At 37.0% G+C, this 22177-nt stretch overlaps 1 protein-coding gene across 2 annotated transcripts in view; it reads right to left on the reverse strand.

Moving 5' to 3' along the window:
* The window catches only part of LOC126355753 (arylsulfatase B), a 314105-nt gene that overhangs the window by 20326 nt on the left and 271602 nt on the right, over window positions 1-22177 (reverse strand). For both annotated transcript variants that reach the window (XM_050006145.1, XM_050006143.1), the window contains exons 7-8: window positions 17785-17942; window positions 14199-14347 (exon numbers count right to left, since the gene is read on the reverse strand). In XM_050006145.1, the coding sequence (XP_049862102.1) occupies window positions 14199-14347; window positions 17785-17942 (307 nt within the window). The remainder of the gene's footprint in view (window positions 1-14198; window positions 14348-17784; window positions 17943-22177) is intronic.

Below are 22177 nucleotides of genomic sequence, written 5' to 3' on the forward strand. Positions count from 1 at the left end.
TCCGGGCGGGGACTACTCAAGAGGATGTCGTTATCAGGAGAAAGAAAACTGGCCTACTACGGATTGGAGTGTGGAATATCAGATCCCTTAATCGGGCAGGTAGGTTAGAAAATTTAAAAAGGGAAATGGATAGGTTAAAGTTAGATATAGTGGGAATTAGTGAAGTTCGGTAGCAGGAGGATCAAGACTTCTGGTCAGGTGACTACAGGGTTATAAACACAAAATCAAATAGGGGTAATGCAGGAGTAGGTTTAATAATGAATAGGAAAATAGGAATGCGGGTAAGCTACTACAAACAGCATAGTGAACGCATTATTGTGGCCAAGATAGATACGAAGCCCACACCTACTACAGTAGTACAAGTTTATATGCCAACTAGCTCTGCAGATGATGAAGAAATTGAAGAAATGTACGATGAAATAAAAGAAATTATTCAGATAGTGAAGGGAGACGAAAATTTAATAGTAATGGGTGACTGGAAATCGGTAAAGAAATGAAAGAGGAAGCCGCCTGGTAGAATTTTGCACAGAGCACAACTTAATCACAGGTAACACTTGGTTCAAGAATCATAAAAGAAGGTTGTATACTTGGACGAAGCCTGGAGATACTAAAAGGCATCAGATAGATTATATAATGGTAAGACAGAGATTTAGGAACCAGGTTTTAAATTGTAAGACATTTCCAGGGGCAGATGTGGACTCTGACCACAATCTATTGGTTATGATCTGTAGATTAAAACTGAAGAAACTGCAAAAAGGTGGGAAATTAAGGAGATGGGACTTGGATAAACTGAAAGAACCAGAGGTTGTACAGAGTTTCAGGGAGAGCATAAGGGAGCAATTGACAGGAATGGGGGAAAGAAATACAGTAGAAGAAGAATGGGTAGCTTTGAGGGATGAAATAGTGAAGGCAGCAGAGGATCAAGTAGGTAAAAAGACGAGGGCTAGTAGAAATCCTTGGGTAACAGAAGAAATATTGAATTTAATTGATGAAAGGAGAAAATATAAAAATGCAGTAAATGAAGCAGGCAAAAAGGAATACAGACGTCTCAAAAATGAGATCGACAGGAAGTGCAAAATGGGGTAATTCATCATTAAGAGATAAAGTTTTCACAGCACAAAACGTGTCACCAGAATAAGAGTAGAGCCCACCCAAAATCACCTGCCAGATATTTATTTAAGGAACTCAGGATATTCACAGTAACTTCACAATACATATATTCAGATATGAAATTGGTTATTAATAGGCCTTCCCAGTTCAAAAATAATAGCAAAGTGCAAAGGTACAACACTAGAAAAAAGTATGCTCTTCACTATTGTGGGTTAAATCTGACTTTGGCACAGAAAGGGATGAATTCTGCTGCCACAAAAGTCTTTGATCATTTGCCAAATAGCATTCAAAGTCTGACAGATAGTCAACCACTATTTAAAAACATATTAAAAGAATTTTTGAATGACAACTTCTTCTATTCAGTAGAAAATTTTTAGATATGAAGTAGTAACAGTATATATGTAAAGGAAACTTATGTTAAACTGACATGTTCCACATCATCACGAAGTTTCATATTCACAATCTGTTTAACAAGTATTTATATCAAGTCTTCTAATCATTTACAAACTTATTGATGGCATATGTGTGTGTGTACGAAGTTACATTGAGAGCTAACCATCTTAGTCAGATGTCTTCTTGGTGTTTGACTTTTTTTGTCAGGCAGTGTATGTTAATTACAGAAAGATTGGTATCAGCTTTGGTTTTTCAATTGGAACTATAGTAATTTCTGTTACTAGTGTCATAGTTCTAAAACAGGCAAATTCAATGGGCTTTCACTCTTCAAAATTCAATTACTAGTTTCAGACTCATTACAATATTTAGTATTTAGGATTTATCTTTTCTGAACAAGAGTCTGATTGCTGTCGTATGTGGAAGTATGTGACTTGACATCAACATGTGGAAATACATAATGAGAAAACAAAGTGTTTCACTATTGTGATACTGGTGCAAAAGGGGCAAATGGTAAATGTAGATCTCACTCTGTCTGTGTCATCTATTATAGAGAACAGCTCCCATGTTTGAAGTTCTTACATCTTTATATGACATGAGATGTCAAAATAATTCACTGATAGGCTGCTAGAGCCATAACAGGTAAATGTTGCCACAGTGGTGATGTAACAGAGATGCTTACTCATGTATAATGGGAGTCACTTGACAAAAGATGCACTGTTCTCATAAAATATGTTAAGTAAATTTTAAGAACTGGTGCTGAAGAGAGATTACAGTATAAATTGCAGTCTGTCATTGTATATCTTGCCTAGTAACAATCATAACAGATAATGCCATATATTAAGGTACACGGAAAGGCATTTTCCTCTTGTTCCATACACAAATGGAATTAGACAGTGAATAATTCACTCCACTAGCTTGAGGAGTGCATATATAGATTTAATATTTTACAGAAAAAAGTGTTTGATATGGTCATTCTGAAAGTCTTAAGGATGCTATGCAAATTTCTATTTTCATAGAAGTTTTCCTTTACACATTTTCAAAGCACTCTCCCTAAAGTTTTACATACTGATGGATTCTCTCAGATAACTTAATGAAAAGTCCACAATATGCTTTCATGATGATTTGTTTAAGAACATTTTTCATGCTAGAACAGTCAGAAAGAGAAAAATATCACACAGGACCTAATGGAGATTGTGAGATTGGTTTACTTCCATGTCCATTGTGTTTCCCTATGAAATTCCTCAACAGGTGTCCTAGTTTTGGCTGTTCATAAAAAAATGAGCACTGCTGCAGTGGAACAAGGTTCTGTACTTGCCTGGACACTCTGAAAAATCTCAGTAATGCAAACTTCATCATGACTGTCTGTGGATTACCTGTCTTGCTCTTCTGTGTGTGCGGCTGTTTTCAAACTATTTCGCTTAGCCCAACAGCAGGTAAGATAAGGTGCCATAGACTAGAGTTTTACAAATATCAGTTGGCAGTAGTACAATCTTCTCCTTCTTCTGCCAATACATTAATGGATGTTGACGACTACATGACTCATTTTTATTATATGAAACACAGTATGAAGTAGTTGATCTGTACTTTGTAATTCTGTTCAATGTTTTATGTTATCTAACTAAGATTTTTTTCTTTAGCCTCATTCTTCCCTTCTGTTATCAACTGCAGAAGCATGTATTTGATGTCCTGCAAGATATGTCCTAGCTTTGCAGTTTTTCTTCTTCTAAACATTGTTAACATTTTTTGCTGTTTGTATGTTCTTCAGAATACTTCATTGTTAGATATTCTTGCTGTTCATGTTATTTTAAGCATTCTGTAGTAAATCCATAATTCAAAGGGCTTGATATTGCTTACTGTTGTCATATTCAGTGTCCATTCTTCATTACCACATAGAAGTAAGGACCAATTGAACTCTTTGGTTTAGATCTAGGTCTGTACTTGTGAGAATTTTCTTAATTTTATGAAGGCAGTACAAGTGTTCTCCATGTGATATTTCATCTCCATGTCTGGTGTCCAATCTTTTACAGAGTCATGTTCCAACAGTCTTAAACCTGACTATTCTTTGCATTAAGGAGCCACTGAATTGTAGATTAGCATTTGTAAAGGAGTCAGGCTGTTGCATGACGATAATAAAATGTGTATTTTCTGGTATTAATATTGAGACTTACGTTACTTCTGTAACCTCTTACTATGTTGATGAGTTGTTGAAGTTCACCTAAATTACCAGCAGCCATTGGTGTATCATAAGCATAGCAAATGTTGTTGAAGAAACTCCATTAACCTTTATACCTTTTTCTGTGTCACCAAGGACTTCCTGAAAAATACTCTCTGAGTACAAACTGAATAACAGGGTGACAGAATGCATGTTTGCTGAACCTTTTTACAGAAATTAACTAAGTTCATGAACTCATTATCAAACTTAACCTGCTCTGTCTGATGCTGATACAAGTCCTATCTACAGTGGATGTCTCCCTTAACTATATCTATTCTTTTAAGAAGTGTTTAAGAACTTTCATACATTTATGGTGATTCCTCCATCAAAGGCTTTTTCAAATCAATAAAAAAAGGCACCCGTTTTCATCCTGATCATAGCAGTTTTGGGCTAGAACTTGTAGTGTGACTATTACTTTCCTTGTACCTAAACCTTCTCTAAACCCAATCTATGTCTCCTCAATGAATTTCTTACATTTTTCAAATAACTTTTGATGGATGATATTTCAGAAATATTTTCAAAGAATGTCTCACAAGACTAATGATTCTATGATCTTTACATTTTCTTGTATTCTTCATTTTTGATGAGGGAATTAATAATAGCCTCTAGGCAGGGTAATGAGCTGTATCATAAATTTTGTTGAAAATTTTGTGTAAGGCTCTATAACCTCTTTGTCAAGTTTTCAAATCAATAAAAAAGGCCTACATTTTTATCCTTATGATAGCAGTTTTGGGCTAGAACTTGTAGTGTGACTATTACTTTCCTTGTACCTAAACCTTCTCTAAACCCAATCTCTGTCTCCCCAATGAATTTTTCACATTTTTCAAATAATCTTTGATGGATGATTAATGAGTTCCATTGGAATTTCTTTAGATTCTATTGCTGTATTTGTTCTAAATTTTGTATGACTTTCTCAATTTCTTTTTTTCATAACTGGAAGTTGTAACATGGCACAATAGGTCCATGCATTCTGTATCTGCTGATTCTGGAATACTTAATAGTGGAATACTTCTCACTGCAATGATCAATACTAATGTTGCATATTATACTAATTTACTGTGAACACCAAATCATTGTTTGTATTTATAACTGATACTGAATTGACTGTAATTAGCTTGATATGTCACATTTAGATAATTTTGTACCATAAAGACAATTTAATTATGAAATTAATTGATTACAAAAAATCTAGTAACTGTCAAAGTACATTTATTTCTAGACTCAAGGTACCACAGTTTTGCTCTGTCACAGTTATTTGTTCTATGAAAAGCATTTAATACAAGAATATTAAAAGCAAGTTACCATCTTTTGACTCACCATTATTTCCTAATTTTTTCTATACTAATAAACTTAATTTTATGTAATTTTTGGTGTTTCATTCACATAACAAACATAATAGCAACCTAAAAATATTGTTTATCTCATTCTGCAATTTTCAGCATGAGTGACATGTATAAATTCACAAAGTTTTAATTTTACTTTTACAAAAATTCTTATATAACAACACTAAATCCATGCAATGACCATGAAGAACAGAACAGAGAGATTAGGATAAGTATGAAGACATAGAGACAGTCATTTTCCCTCGCTCTATTTGTGAGTGCAACAGAAAAAAAAAGATTGGTAGTGATACAGGGTACCCACCACCATGCACCATACAGTGGCTTGCGGAGTATATACAGGGTGTTTCAAGAATGACCGGTATATTTGAAACGGCAATACAAACTAAACGAGCAGCGATAGAAATACACCATTTATTGCAATATGCTTGGGACAACAGTACATTTTCAGGCAGACAAACTTTCGAAATTACAGTAGTTACAATTGTCAACAACAGATGGCACTGCGGTCTGGGAAACTCTATAGTACGATATTTTCCACATATCCACCTTGCGTAGCAATAATATGGCGTAGTCTCTGAATGAAATTACCCGAAACCTTTGACAACGTGTTTGGTGGAATGGCTTCACATGCAGATGAGATGTACTGCTTCAGCTGTTCAATTGTTTTTGGATTCTGGCGGTACACCTGGTCTTTCAAGTGTCCCCACAGAAAGAAGTCACATGGGTTCATGTCTGGCGAATAGGGAGGTCAATCCATGCCGCCTCCTGTATGTTTCGGATAGCCCACAGCAATCACATGATCATCGAAATATTCATTCAGGAAATTAAAGACGTCGGCCGTGTGATGTGGCCGGACACCATCTTGCATAAACCACGAAGTGTTCGCAGTGTCGTCTAAGGCAGTTTGTACCGCCACAAATTCACGAAGAATGTCCAGATAGCGTGATGCAGTAATCGTTTCAGATCTGAAAAATGGGCCAATGACTCCTTTGAAAGAAATGGTGGCCCAGACCAGTACTTTTTGAGGATGCAGGGACGATGGGACTGCAACATGGGGCTTTTCGGTTCCCCATATGCGCCAGTTCTGTTTATTGACGAAGCCGTCCAGGTAAAAATAAGCTTTGGCAGTAAACCAAATGCTGCCCACATGCATATCGCCGTCATCAATTCTGTGCATTATATCGTTAGCGGATGTCTCTCGTGCAGCAATGGTAGTGGTGCTGAGGGGTTGCCGCGTTTGAATTTTGTATGGATAGAGGTGTAAACTCTGGCGCATGAGACAATATGAGGATGTTGGCGTCATTTGGACCGCAGCTGCAACACAGCGAACGGAAACCCGAGGCCGCTGTTGGATCACCTGCTGCACTAGCTGCATGTTGCCCTCTGTGGTTGCCGTACGCGGTCACCCTACCTTTCCAGCACGTTCATCTGTCACGTTCCCAGTCCGTTGAAATTTTTCAAACAGATCCTTTATTGTATCGCTTTTCGGTCCTTTGGTTACATTAAACCTCCGTTGAAAACTTCGTCTTTTTGCAACAACACTGTGTTCTAGGCGGTGGAATTCCAACATGAGAAAAATCCTCTGTTCTAATGAATAAACCATGTTGTCCATAGCACACTTGCATGTTGTGAACAGCACACGCTTAGAGCAGAAAGACGACATACAGAATGGCGCACCCACAGACTGCGTTGTCTTCTATATCTTTCACATCACTTGCAGCGCCATCTGTTGTTGAAAATTGTAACTACTGTAATTTCGAAAGTTTGTCCACCTGAAAATGTACTGTTGTCCCAAGCATATTGCAACAAACGGTGTATTTCTATCAGTGCTCGTTTAGTTTTTATTGCCGTTTCAATTATACCGGTCATTTTTGAAACACCCTGTATGTAGCTGTAGATGCCAATTGTGATTGTGACTTTTAAATAATTATACAGGGTGAGGCAGCTAAGTCATAACACCCCTTGTATCTCCCCAACCGTAATAGATAAAAATATGCTGTTTGGACAGTGAATTGTAGGGACAGGGGCTCCTTTAATGCACCACATTTCATGTTTGTGCTATTTTTCATTACAGAGATATGAGGCCATCTTTGGTTTTTTAAAATGGAACCCTCTATTGAATTTTAGCATAACATGATGGGCTTAGAAAGACGGCTTCAAATGTGTGTATATCATAATATTTAGGCGAATAGTTTTTGAGACACAGATATGTTCTTGGATCATGTTCATCCTTCGGAGTGGCGTTGTTCAATGCGACCTTTCCTGCTGTGTAGAGTACATGGCAAACATCATGAGTCCGTTCTTACACAAACACAGTCATTTACCAGACAATAGTAATACGTACTGTGATATTTTGCACAAAAATTAACTGATGATGTCACACAAATATTATTGAGTTATTTGACAACTGTGATACCAAAATAGCAGACAACATACAGTATTAAAATACTACAAAATGTTAATACATTTTAAGTAACAGAAATACAAATGTAAATGAGGAGGCCCTTATTGGTCACAGTTATTTCATACGTATTTGTTTTTTGTTTGACAATATTTACTATTGATCACGATACAAAGTAAATACACATGAAGATGCAAAATACATACTGTACATGATACAAAACTTTACTGAAGCATGTACTCAAAAAGCTTCCCCTCTGCTGTAATGCAGATTTGTGATCACCATTCAAATGATTTGCGAATGGCTGCGAGGGTGTCACGTGAGATATCAGCTCAGGCTTTGATGACATGTTGCTTCATATTGTCTGGCACAGGTGGTATTTGAGCATACACTTTATGTTTGATTTCTCCCCACAGAAAAAAATCAAGAGGGGTCAAATCAGGAGACCGGGCTGGCCACTTCACTTCAGCACGTCATCCTATCCAACAATCCGGGAACTTTTCATTTAACAGCTCTGTAGCCACACAGGAAGAGTGGGCAGGGCAGCCATCATGTTGGAACCACATGCACTGAGGTGTAGTTAGTGGTACTTCTTCCAGCAGAATGGGAAGAACATTTCGCAGGAGCTGTGCATAGTTATTGCCGTTTAGTATACCTGGAATGACGTACGACCCCACAGTGACATTTCCAACGATGCTGCATCACATGTTAACACTCGACGGTTGCTGATGCTGTACCTGTCGAAGCCAATGAGAGTTCTCTATCGACCAGTGATGCATATTATGCAAATCCACATTAGTGTGGTTGGTGAAAGTCACTTCATCAGTAAAAAGCACTCATTGAAAAAAAAAAAAAAAAATTGGATCATCTTGTAGGCGCTGCAGAGCAAACTGGGAGAATTCCTGGTGGCATTTTAAATCCATACCACAGAGTGCTTGATATAATGAGAGGCGAAACTGGTGAATTCTATGCCTGTGAAATATGTGTAGAACACTTCTCTTACTTATAACACATTCCGAGGCAATAAGTCATGACAAAACAGTAGGGTCATTATGGTCAATATGCACCAATGCTAGAATGGCCTCTTCATGTACCTTGCAAGTTGCCTTGTCCTCTGTATGGTGTTCCATGATCCTGATTCAAGTGTACAAGAAATGGGATAAGAATAATCCCAACAACTACAGGCCAGTTTCACTTGTGTCAGGTTTCTTAGAAATCCTGGAAAAGCTTATGTATAATACTTTAGTTGATTAACTGAAGGTAATTTTCTTGTGCTGTCACAGCATTATTTCAGAAAGGGTATATCTACAGTATCAGCAACTGGCAGTGTGGCAGATTACATTATACAGTACTTAGATGAGGAAAAAAAATCACATTGGAAATGTTCCTGGATCTGTCCAAAAAGTCCGGACCACTGATCACGAAATACTGATACAAAAATTGGAAAACTGTGGCATTTGATGACAAGCAGGAGAGAGGATACTGTTATACTTATGCAACAATAAACAGTATGTATCAATAGGGAATGAAAAGTGAATTTACTTTTTCTTAAGAATTTACTTTGTTTACTAGTGATTCATCAAGAACATCAACACATTTAATCACACTATGTGAGTGTGGAAGTAGTTGCCAGGGAGTAATTGATAAAATGAAAATGAAATTGCTTTTAACAAATGGGAATGTTATTCCTTAAAGCCAGATTTAAAATTATAAGGAGAAACCACACTCAGTTTATTCAGAGGCAGAAAGAAACAGGTTTTTGAGTGTATGAGCTTTTGGATTGAGAACCTTGCTGCTTCCTTTTGACACAGCCATAGTCATGACTGCTCACAGCAACCTCTGAAAGACTACACAGGTGCAAATCTGCAACACACCAGATTACCTTAAAGTAAAAGTTTTAACAATTCACACAAGCACACACACCATGCAAAGATTAACTTGCCACCAAAAGTGCAACTTAACTTTAACTTCTAAGAAAAGTCTTATGGTGGAAGGGTGGCAACTTTATGTACTAAAACGACCATTTAAATAAAAGCCCATGAAATGCAATCTTAATTAAAATTATACAAGGTTGGCCAAACATTCTCTACAGTACACATATACTGCTTCTCAACATGATGTTGTTGTTGTTGTTGTGGTCTTCAGTCCTGAGACTGGTTTGTTGCAGCTCTCCATGCCACTCTATCCTGTGCAAGCTTCTTCATCTCCTAGTACCTACTGCAACCTACATCCTTCTGAATCTGCTTAGTGTAGTCATCTCTTGGTCTCCCTCTACGGTTTTTACCCTCCACGCTGCCCTCCGATACTAAATTGGTGATCCCTTGATGCCTCAGAACATGTCCTACCAACCGATCACTTCTTCTAGTCAAGTTGTGCCACAAACTTCCCTTCTCCCCAATCCTATTCAATACTTCCTCAATAGTTATTTGATCTACCCATCTAATCTTCAGCATTCTTCTGTAGCACCACATTTTGAAAGCTTCTATTCTCTTCTTGTCCAAACTATTTATCATCCATGTTTCACTTCCATACATGGCTACACTCCATACAAACACTTTCAGAAAAGACTTCTTGACACTTAAATCTATACTCGATGTTAACAAATTTCTCTTCTTCAGAAACGCTTTCCTTCCATTGCCAGTCAACATTTTATATCATCTCTACTTCAACCATCATCAGTTATTTTGCTCCCAAAATAGCAAAACTCCTTTACTACTTCTCAACATGATAGATAAGATAAAAACATACTTCAGGAATTAGGTCATTACACTTCAAGCAATAAATTTGTTAACACACCAAATCCGACAAATATGACACAGGCAGCTATTAACGTATGGCAGATTGATAGGGAGATTACTGAACAACCCGAACTGCAGGTTGCTCTAACCCACCCCTACTCCACAAGGGGAAAAACAGACCACCCAATTACTAAATAACCACCTTCCTGCAGGTGGGTAAACAGAGAAGAATGGTGGGACGACCACAAAACAAAGCAGCTGGTGACCTCACCGAGAAAACAAGTAGAATTTAACAAGTAAATGAAACAACATATCGCCAATCACTTAACTTCTAATAAACTACGATTTATGGTGAAGACCTGGTGCAGCACCCCCAAACCGCACTCCCGAACCGTCAGCTGCCAGTCGCTTCAACGGACACAGGAAGGCATCTCAACTCGCACCAGCCAGACTGATGTCGTGGGTTGACTCCTGTTGCTCTCATGTCGGCCGCGAAGCCACTACCCTTCGCTATACGGCCGACTTGACTCATGTGGTGACCTCACATGCACTGACACTTTAGGTGGACAAGTCATCCTGTGTCTCAGAGCGCGACCAACCAACCGATCGATCCAACCGCCAGTGACCGTTGCCTGAGCAACTCGAGCAGACTGGAGGCCTAAAGTGCAGACTCAGACGTGGGAACTAAGCCCCGGACTGGGCGACCACTCATTGAGTTCTCTCACTGCTCCACAAATTCAGATAAGAGACAGACTAGCAAGCTGGAGACGAGAGACTGACCGCAGACTGACTCCAGACTCACCAAGACTGACCAACTGGCGAGCTCATAGCGCCCCTTAAATGCATGTGAACAGGTAACCTTTCCCCTTTCCCACGAGAGGGAGACACCAAAGCTGCAATTGCCACAGCGGCGCCACCGCCAGAAACGGAGGGTGACTGCTTGACACAACGGGCTGTGGTGTGCTCTTCAAAACAGCAATTTTTACCACAGCTCAGGGAACACATACCAGTCAGAAACCATAGCCATCAAATATGGATTGCCACAGGGATCAGTGATGGGGCCATTAATATATATTCTGTTAGTTAATGACATAGCTGTTGAAGAGAAAGAGAAGAAAATATTGTATGCAGAAGACATGACAATATTGAACAGTGACCAAAATAAGGAACAGCTTGAGAAAAGAGCATACATTTCTGCTAACTTCATAGCCCAAGGGCTCATGGAAAATGAACTGTTTATAAACATAAAAAACAATATTTTGAATTAAATAAATGGCTGTAGACATGGATTTATAGGTGAATGACACAAGGCTGCAAGCAGTAGAATCCACTAGAATCCTAGGTATTGCCTCCGAAATGAGCTGAAATGGATACAGCATGGACTCAGGTACACCATGTTCATAATGAAGCAGCTACCACAGTATGCAGATAAACATATTGTGTGCACAGGAACATTTTAGGAATAACAACTTCTGAACCATGCAGAATATGCCAGAATGAGATTTTCACTTCGCAGCAGAGTGTGCGCTGATATGAAATGTCCTGGCAGATTAAAACTGTGTGCCAGACCGAGACTCAAACTTGGGACCTTGCAGAATATACTTCAAAAATCTAAGACTCTTAAATTTTACATAATTGTTCATATAAAAAGCTCCAGTACACCTCAAAAATTATGTGCAGACTGTATTACAAATGCTAGAATGATTTACAAAGTGTACCCCACCAACTGACAGTGTTTGAGAAAGGACCCCAGTACTCAGGTATCACATTATTAACAAGACTGTATAAATCCTACATGATAGTGTACATGACCCCAAATTTCCAAAGTCAAAGACTATGTGGTGAAAAAGGAACTTTACAGTGCAGGAGTAGTTATCACATTCTATTTATAATCAAAGATGTTATAATATAGTCAAAATGTTTAAGAAACACATGGTAATGATTATTTTCTGTTTATGGAATGCCCTGTATTATATGTACATTACTGTACACCAAGTAATCATACAGCATCAAATAAAATTCAGTTCAATTCAATTCAGCACTGAAATTTACTACTCAAGTACTAATGAGTCCGAACAGTGAGTATGTGCAGTACTGCTGTTAACTTCTCATCAGTGGCATGATAGTTTATGTGAAAATATGTTATTATTGTTAAACTCATGATAATTGTGATTCTGCTGAGTCCTAGTTTTTAGCAGTTTGTCCTGAAATTTTGGGTGTTATTGTGATAAAGCACTGATTTGATCAAAAATAATATCGGATCAGAACCCTCCATAAAAGATGAGGCCTAACCACACTACAGTGAACAAAGCAGGTGAAGACTCATGAAAACCATGAGTGCTTAAAAATCCAACTGCTCCCCCCCCCCCCCCCCCCCCCTCTTTCCTTGTTTTAGGACTGACCTAACTAATTTGAAAGCCCTATTTCTATGTGGTATAAAGAATATTTTGTTTCTTCTTTTAACTTTATTACTAGGTAACTATAACTACTCAAAAATTCTGTTACTTATTCATTCAAATTTCAGAACACAAGCCTTTCACAAATGCCCTGATACTATGAAAAGCTCTTAGGTTTGTGGCCAGGTGGTAGCATTAAGATACCATGACATTTTAATGAATGTTGTGCTCATAATTTTTCACTGATCTCTTAATGATACAACCCAGCAGGAAACTGAGATTTTCACCAATAGTAAATGCTCAGAAAGTCTAAATTTACATGTCTAACATTATTGTCTTTTAATAATTCTTTTTCTCTATTCAGTTACATATAATTTTATTACAGAAAACATGTTAGTTACCATAGAGAAATATTTCAAGCATAAAATTGGGTTTCTGGAAATTTATTGGCTCAATTTCATAACAAATGGGGATAAAAGGGTGTACTTAAAAGTTAGCTTACAACACAACTACACAGTACAAAATGCATATAAAGAATATACTGCTACTGGTTTATCAAAATAACTTCATCACCAAAAGTGTGAAAGTGTTGCTTACAGTTCCTGCCTTTTATGCTGTCACTAAAAATGTTATAGCTCTGTATTTCAACACTGTGTAAAGCTCTTCCTATACAAGTCTGTAAATAGTCACTATGAACAATGCCACAGGCAGTCAACAGTCAGATATATCTGAGTTCAATAAGTTGACTGTATTCAGTCATGGAGAAACTGCCACTCAGACTTCTTTGTACATTGGTAACAGAACTTCTTATATGTAAATCATCATTAAAGTATTCTGTGACAATGTGCTTTAACTGAAATTTAACTTTATTTGTTTTCACTTTATTATCAAAAACTATTTACTCCACTTACTGGACTGGAGAGATGATTTTATTCACTGCTGATATCCCTGCATGATTTTAAGCATATGGGAAGTGCTAGATCATTTCCACCATTTACATTCTACCAGGCTCTTCAATTTTCATAATAATATTGTCTGAAGTAAGTTACAAAAAGATTCTGTACTGTTGTCTGTTCCTGGATCATGTCATGAAACCCTTGTTAATTACTATAACATCTCCTTCAGTGATTTTTCACTATTCACAACTTGCTTCTCTTTTTGTACATAAATCACAACTCAGACATTGTTAATAATGGCATTATAGCTATTTATGAAGATGATGCAACACTATTAATAGATAATGACACAGAAAATCTGGAAATAAAAGTCAATTTGGATGTAAATAATGCTGTCCAGAGGTTTCACAGGTTTAACAGTGTAGCAGCTCTTCAGTAACAAGTTGAGTAAAATATATTTATTTAAAGTGCACTTGTGACAACTAATCTTTTTTTTTGGTTATCCATATATCTTTGATGACAGATCCTTTTGGCTACCTTCCAACCATTTATCATTAGTAATGAGGATGTAACATTTGGCTCCTCAGAACACTGAAGTTGCCAACTTCCATCACAACATATCTGACTTGACCCATTTAACATATATTGTTTATTGATCAAATAAACATAAGTAAATAAATGAAAATAAATAAAATAGATAGAAACTTACGAAACATCTCCTCCTGCAGCTGCATATAGAGTAGGCAACCAATCAGTGATGTGCATCATGTGAGTTGACACACGTTTAGGCTTGGAGAGTAGTGGACTCCATATGAGGCCAGCTCCTCTTACTCCACCTTCCCATAATGTATTCTTTACCTAAAATGAATAATGACTGTCATACTTTTGAGTCATACTTTTAAATGATTTATTGTGGTTACTTCAATTTACTGATTGAGAGTAGTTATTTCTGCATATGCTGCCTTTTATTTCTATCTACATAGTTTGACATTTTTCAAATGTGTGTATCATTCTCTGACACCTTCAGGATGGGAGATAAGCACCCTCTTACATACTGAAAACTAGCCTAATAATTAGACTACATACTGTTGTTGTAGTCTTTAATCTGAAGCCTGGTTTGATATTGATCCTCATGGTTTGATGCTGATCCTCACACTAGTTGACCCTGTACCTGACTCTTCATCTCTGCAGAACTGTTTCAGCCTACATTGTTTTGAACCTGCTTACCATATGAAAGCCTTAATCTCCTACTACAGTTTTTATTCTCAACACCTCCTTCCATTATCATATTAAACATTCATTGATGCCTCAGGATGTTTCCTATCAATGTAACCTTTTAATAATCAAATGGTACTTCATTATTAGTGAAATGAAATATGTAACTTCAGTTCAGCATTCTTCTGTAACACAACATTTCAAAATATCTGTTCTCTGCTTGTCTGTAACATTTACTGTTCACATTAGCATTTGACTGGGCTCAAGAGTTCTCAAAACATCAGAGGTCTATACAGTACCATATGAATTTGAGTCATTTATCTTGATTGCAAGTGATATTTGAGAAACTGTGAAAGAGGCACAAAAACAAGTTATAACTTTACATAAAAACTGAAAATCAAGTGAAACACTTGTGAAATAGCATAGAATACTACCACTATACAAATTCCAGTTGCATTTTAAAATTTGCAACAAGAGTTCTCAAACTACAAACAGGGTGGACCATTTTAACCTATAATGGTTAATAACTTGGGATGGAGATGAGACTATAGCAAAATGCTTTAGACAAAAATTGTAGGTAGCAAAGAGGGTCATGCTTTGCTACTAATGGTCGTGACCATGAGCGTGATTTTCAAGGTGATTTGGAGGTGAAAGTGATTTCTTAAAAATGGGAACCCTAATATTTGATTCAAGATTTGAAAATATATGCAAAATTTACATATAAAATAATACATCATTCAAGGTAACAGCTAGTTCAGTGAAGGTCAAATAAGCAAATATGTTTTTAGTTCTAGTAGGGTTTGATTTAGAATAGATTTCTTGAGCTCTGATGTAAAGTAGTCAAGCATTTTGTGTCATGTGTATCCACAGCTTTGCTTATTAGTACTACCTGGTATGAACCTCATCTGTTTTATAAATCAAACTTAATTTCATTTTATTTGTGAGTACATAAGATACTTACTTATGGACAGAATGCAGTTATAAATGCAAGAGCTTTTAACTGGCGGTGGATTTATTGACCGTGGTATGCAGCTAAAGTTACTACACATACCAGCATAAATAGTAGAGATATGGTAACATAAGATTTGTGATTTAATCTATGTTGAATATACTAGTGTTAATGGCTACAGGAAGGACTCAGTATATTCTTCCAAGAGGTCTTTTGTTTTGAAGTACTTTGCAATGAAGTTATGTATTATTACATTTTTCCACAATGAGTGTATATGTAGAATGGGGACCTTTTTTCTGACACAGACCTGCTTTTCTTCCTTGTCCTCAAAATAAAATGGTAAACAGAGGGTTGTGTCTTATGCCATTTTAGAACAGAGGGAGCAGTTGAGAAGTACAGGTTATTTTAGTTAGGTTCTAATTCTCTATGGTTCATAATTACCGCCCCTCACTGGGATGTAGACAAGTAAGTCTTACAATAATAACAAACATTATCAATGAAAAATATGGTAACTTTTTGATCATTTACATGATTATCTTAAGCATTTGTTTTTTGCTACATATTGTAACTTGTTAGTGGTTGCAAAAAAATGCAAACATTATTCAGAATCTCTAAACGTAAAGAAGGTAACTTTGGAATAAGAATAATTAAACTTCAGCACAGCAAGGAAATTGGCACACAGAAGTGGTCTTCATTACTGATATTTGTGCAGAAATATGTGTTTGAATGTAACACATGGTAGTCCTCTCACTGATCTGTACACATTCCAAATTAAATTGCCTTATGCCTGAATCCCTGTCTGAATCCTAGACAAGAAGGAGGAGATTATAGGTACATGCAAACTACTATTCCATTTTGTGTTGCAGTTATACAAATTGCAGTTCACTGAAACTACTTTTTATTAGGGAAAAATAGCATTAATCAGAAAAAGTATTTGGAAATGAGTCTAAGAGAACAAAATTCTTTGAAGAGGTCTCTTGCAGATGTTAATTTGCCAATTTTAAAAAGTATTGTTACCACTATCATTTGTGAATGAATACTTTCTTTAGATTACTTGTATTACCACAGATGATGCTTCTTTAAGGAACCAGTGTATGGAAGTGTGCAAAATAAATCATTTGCCTGCTTCTAAATCAATAAAATGAGAGATAATCTTAAGTGAAAAACATGCTGAACTGAGTTTCTACATTAGCTCATCTGTTTATTGATTCAGTTGTAGCCTGGCTAACCAGCTGGATCCCAAGGTATTTTACAAAATGTGTGTCATTTAGTATAGTCATTTAAAAAGGGAGAGACTAGGAGGAATGTTAGAAAGCACTGGATAATATCTGCAGTGGACAATATGAAATGAAAGTACACAAAAACTGTATTTGTCTCTTTTTCTTCAAGAACCTTTATACACAGTTCATAGAAATAACTGAAATTAAAAAAATTAATTTAGATTTCATTATGGTAACATGTAGTTCATTGGCATGATGCTTGGAAAATGTAGTCAGTCAGTGAAGGAGACCAGTTGTGCATCCTATCTTGTAATAATGCCCTATTGCATGGGAGACATACTGGGTAGGATTAACAGGGAAAACTGAACATACAGAAACAAGAGCGGCTCAAATGGTCACAGGTTTGCTTGACTCATGGAAGGCTCGCATAGAAATGTGGATAATTGTGAAATGGTAGATGCTAGAGGCATTCACAAATTATTCAGCAAAAGCCTACTTAGATGGTTTCAAGGATTGCAGTTCAGTGAGAAATCTAGAAATATGTTTCAGCCCCACACATATCGCTCCAATTGAGGGTACAAAGACAATATTATACTGATTACAGAAGCACTAAAGTGGTCATTCTTCTTACACTCGGTTTGCAACAGGAATGGGAAGAAACCATAATGTGTGGTACAATGGTTAGTACCCTCTGCCATGCACTTCTAGTCGTTTGCAGAGTATGTATGCATATGTATATGTAACTTGTTACATAAATATATATTCTGGAACACTGCCTCCTCCTTGAACACTAATTCAGTTGGAATTGCGATTTATGAAACAAACACATAAACACAAGTCTACTGACATGTAGGGTAACTGTCTTATTATTCTGTCCATTTTGATTGAAAATAAAGCTAAATACCACTTACACCTCTTAATGGCCAGTTTGATGCTGCATTGCCATTGAAGCCAGCTGCTGGACCACCATTGTCTGTTGAGAATATGATGATTGAATTGTTAAGCATTTCTGCTTTGGAGAGAGCATCTACTATCTCTCCCACAGAATCATCCAGTTTTGAGAGGATTCCTATAACATATTTAAATAAGGGATTATTAGAAGTACTATACTTGTTGACACAAATACAGCATACTTTTTAATGTTTAATTTTTTATTTTAATTAATTAATTTATTTATTGCAGCCAACATTTTGAATTTACAGAACAAATTAGAGAATATGATCCTTTTTGTTTAATGTTTTGCAGGGAGGGTTAAGATTTCACTAGTCAGGACTGAACTTTTACAGAGAGCTCTGACATCTGTGTGTGGAACTTCTGATATATTCATTAAATGTAAGGCACATATTTTTCTGCATTATGTAATCATGTGAATTACACAAAACACATACACATGTATTATATATAGTAGAACAGAAAATTACCTATGTTATGTAATCAGAGTGCTCCTCTAACTGGTCTTTGCAACAAGTATTCAACCTCTCGGGTTTAGTACTTACTGTCTTATGGGCCAAATGTTGGGCTATATGTCTAAAAGTCAAGTGGTCTATCCATTTTTTGTTTTCCATTACTTAGTGCTTCTTTAACCTCTGGCTATGATTTATATATTTTAAAACATTCTAAGTCATTTAGTGGTTTGGAGTTCGTGTTAAGCTTGTAGGCTCCTTAAAGCATGTGTTGAAACCAATCTGTGGACAGAGGACAGCTACACCTTACAAAAACATTCTTGTAAAGGCTCCTTCCATATTCCATCTGAAAAACAGGTAGATGTAATAAAGAGAAATACTGAATTGTCATTTCAGTACTTCCTTGCAGTTTTCATCTCAGTGCTTTCGCTAACTTTCTGACATTTCAGCAGTGTGAGCGAATGATTTCTCAAAGATTCATGTGGCAGAATGGAGTTGAGCCCATAGCTACAGGTTATATGTATTCTTGACATTAAAATCCATCGGAGGCATTTCTCTGGTCATTGCTGCTGTAGCTCCTCCATTGTTACTGCAATGGTAACTCATTGCAGCAAAGGATTCCAGGATCCATTGATCTTTACGTTTTTTTTTTTTTTTTTCTTTCTTGTGACAATTACTGTCATGTTTATGAATTTCACTGGCTTCCCAGCTCTTCTTCACAGTGAAAACCTACATGTCAGCAAATATTATTATGTGGTTGGTTTCATACAGTGTATGATGGCTTATGCCTGATTTCTCCAGCTATGCCAACCTGAAGTCTGATGATCCTGGTATTGTTGACTTATCAGGTCACTACAACATCAACTTTTCCACGTATACACAGTATGCACCATACTCTTCTGGTGTGTCACTTGGCCAAGTGTTTCGTGTCATGATAATTCTTATTTAACTGATAGAATACCCACAGTTCCTGAGAACACATTCCAAGCATTGCATTTTGCAACCATGTTGTTGAAGGTCACATTTTCATCTTGTGTGCATTACAAGCATATTAATCATGCCTATTTTCTGTAGATAAAAGATCTATGCATCAAACACCAGCAGGAGAACACAAACATAAAGTTAAAGAAAAGTGCAAGCTTTCAGAGCCAGTGGCTCCCCCTTCTGGCAGAAGGGTTGAGGGGGGATGAAGAAAGATGAAGGAAAGAGACTGGTGAGGTTTAGGAAATTGGGAGAGATTGAAAGAAACACCCAGAGCCTTGAGTCAAGGGAGGCTTACCAGATGGTATTAGAAGGAAAGACTGATTGCCCTGATCCAGAGTTCTGGGCAGCTTTTCCAAACAATCTGGATTTCCTAAATCCCATCTGTCCTTTTCCTTCATATCTCTTCCTTCCCTTCAACCCTTCTTCCAGAACAAGGAGTTACTAGCTCCAAAAGCTTGCACTATTCTTCTTTAACCTTTGTATGTGTTTTCTCATGCTGCCACTTGGTAAGTAGATTTTTTTTTATGCATCCAATTATGTTATACAGGGTGTATCAAAAATAATCATCCAATTTCAAAAAATCGTAACTACCATGATATTTGAGATATGTGCATAACAGTGTACTGTTGGAAAGTGCAAACTCTTGAATTTTACGTATTTCCTACTAGGTAGCAGCACTGTGTGTCGACTTCAGTTCTAGTAAAAATGGTGTCAAGGCAACAGAAAATGTTTTGTGATCTACATTTTGTGTAATGCAGCTCAGTAATAACTGTGCAGTTTGACTTTCTTTCTATGTATGGTGTGGATCCTCCTACAGCACAGAGCATTAGATGATGGCATGAACAATTATGAGAAACAGATTGTTTGTGTAAAGGCAAATAACTGGGTCATACTTGAGTGTCTGACACAGACATTGGTTGCATCCACCATAGTTTCACAAGGAGTCTGCAGAACCTGTTCACCATGCAGTTTGACAGCTCAATGCTGCTTGACAGCTCAACATTCTCCCAATATCCATCTGGCAGGTGTTGCATCGACTTTTACTCATGAAACCATATGAAATTCAGCTGCTGCAAGCTCTTCCTGAAGGTGATAAACAACAACCTGTGGAGCTCTGTAATTTCATTCCTGGCAGAATGGAGGATGACAATTTTCTTCCACACTTAGTGTTTAGTGACAAGGCAACATTCCATTTAAATGAATAGGTAAACTGTCATAATGTGAGAATATGGGGTATGGCACAGCCACATGAAGTTGTACAACATGAGAGGGACTCTCCAAAATTTAATATGGTTTGTGTGTGTTTCATAGGAAAAGGTGCATGGCCCATTTTTCCTTGCTGAGAACACTGTCGACGAAGCACATATCTGAATATACTTCAGAACTTTATTTTCTTACAGTTAGAGACTAATTCAAACCAATTCATTTACCAAGGGGTTGGGGCACCACCACACTGGCATCTGGAAGCGCAGGAATTTTTAAATCAGAGGATTATTGAACGATGAATTGGTAATGTTGGACCAAATGATTCAGCCTTATATTACTGGACTCCAAGATCACAGGGCCTGCCTGTATGTGATTATTTCTTGTGGGGGCTATAAAAGACTGTTTATGTGCCTCTGTTGCCAACAACAATGAATGAACTCAGACATTTCATATAAACAGTTATGGAAGCTGTAACTCGAGAAATGCTTGCTGCAGTGTGGGAACAATCTGAATGTCACATTGGCAATCGAACACCTATGAAAAGATATGAAAAAAAACTTTTGAGTTTTATATTCATCAAAAAATAAAATTCATTGTATATGGTTATTAATTTCAGAAATACAGACAAATTGGATGTTTCTCTTTGATGCATCTTGTATTTTCAAAATTTTCATTGATATACCTATATTGTGAAATGTGTGATGATTTGAAAGTTTGTGCTGGTATTTGAGCATGTTGGCAGTTTTATACATTTTTGAACTAGTTTCTCACCATTTCTCAAAAACATCTGGGATGTAATTGGTGAGAGAAGAGTGTGATGAAATACCTGATACCAGATTGTTATAGGAGTAGGTGATAACACATTTCAAGTGATGTATATGACACACTGCAAATTTTGCCACCTTGTGTAATTTTTTTTTCCACACATAGTTTTATTTAGAAACATTTATGGTAACTAAATGGCTGCAAAGTTCATCATCTCATTTCATATGCAAAATTATGAAATCACACAAATCAAAGATTCCAATTAATGATATGAATACAATAGAGGGAAACATTCCATGTGGGAAAAATATATCTAAAAACAAAGATGATGTGACTTACCAAACAAAAGTGCTGGCAGGTCAATATACACACAAACAAACACAAACATACACACAAAATTCAAGCTTTCGCAACCAGTGGTTGCTTCTTCAGGAAAGAGGGAACGAGAGGGAAAGATGAAAGGATGTGGGTTTTAAGGGAGAGGGTAAGGAGTCATTCCAATCCCGGGAGCAAAAAGACTTACCTTAGGGGGGAAAAAGGACAGGTATACATTCGCACACACACACATATCCATCCGCGCATACACAGACACAAGCAGACAATGTAGTTTTATGGAAGTACATGTTATTAGGTGCCTACAAACAGGTCACAAAATTTCTATAAATTACAGGCCGGTGGTGTGTTGCTGCAGAGCTGGCATTCGATAGCGCCCAGTTTTTTTGTGTTGTGTTGGGTGTGGTTCAAGGAAATTTGGTTGACAAGACAGCAATGTGAGTTCACTGACATGTTCCTGAAACCACTGCAATATGATTACTGCCTTGTTATGTTGACAGTTATCCTGCTGGAAGACGCCTTCCTCTTTGGAGAAGACATTAAGCATGAAGTGATGTAAGTGTTGGCAATAATGTTTACATGCTCCACGGCTGTCATAGTTCCTTCAGTTACT

The sequence above is a fragment of the Schistocerca gregaria genome, chromosome 3, assembly GCF_023897955.1.
Source record: "Schistocerca gregaria isolate iqSchGreg1 chromosome 3, iqSchGreg1.2, whole genome shotgun sequence".
In the NCBI taxonomy this organism is placed as follows: Eukaryota; Metazoa; Arthropoda; class Insecta; order Orthoptera; family Acrididae; genus Schistocerca; species Schistocerca gregaria.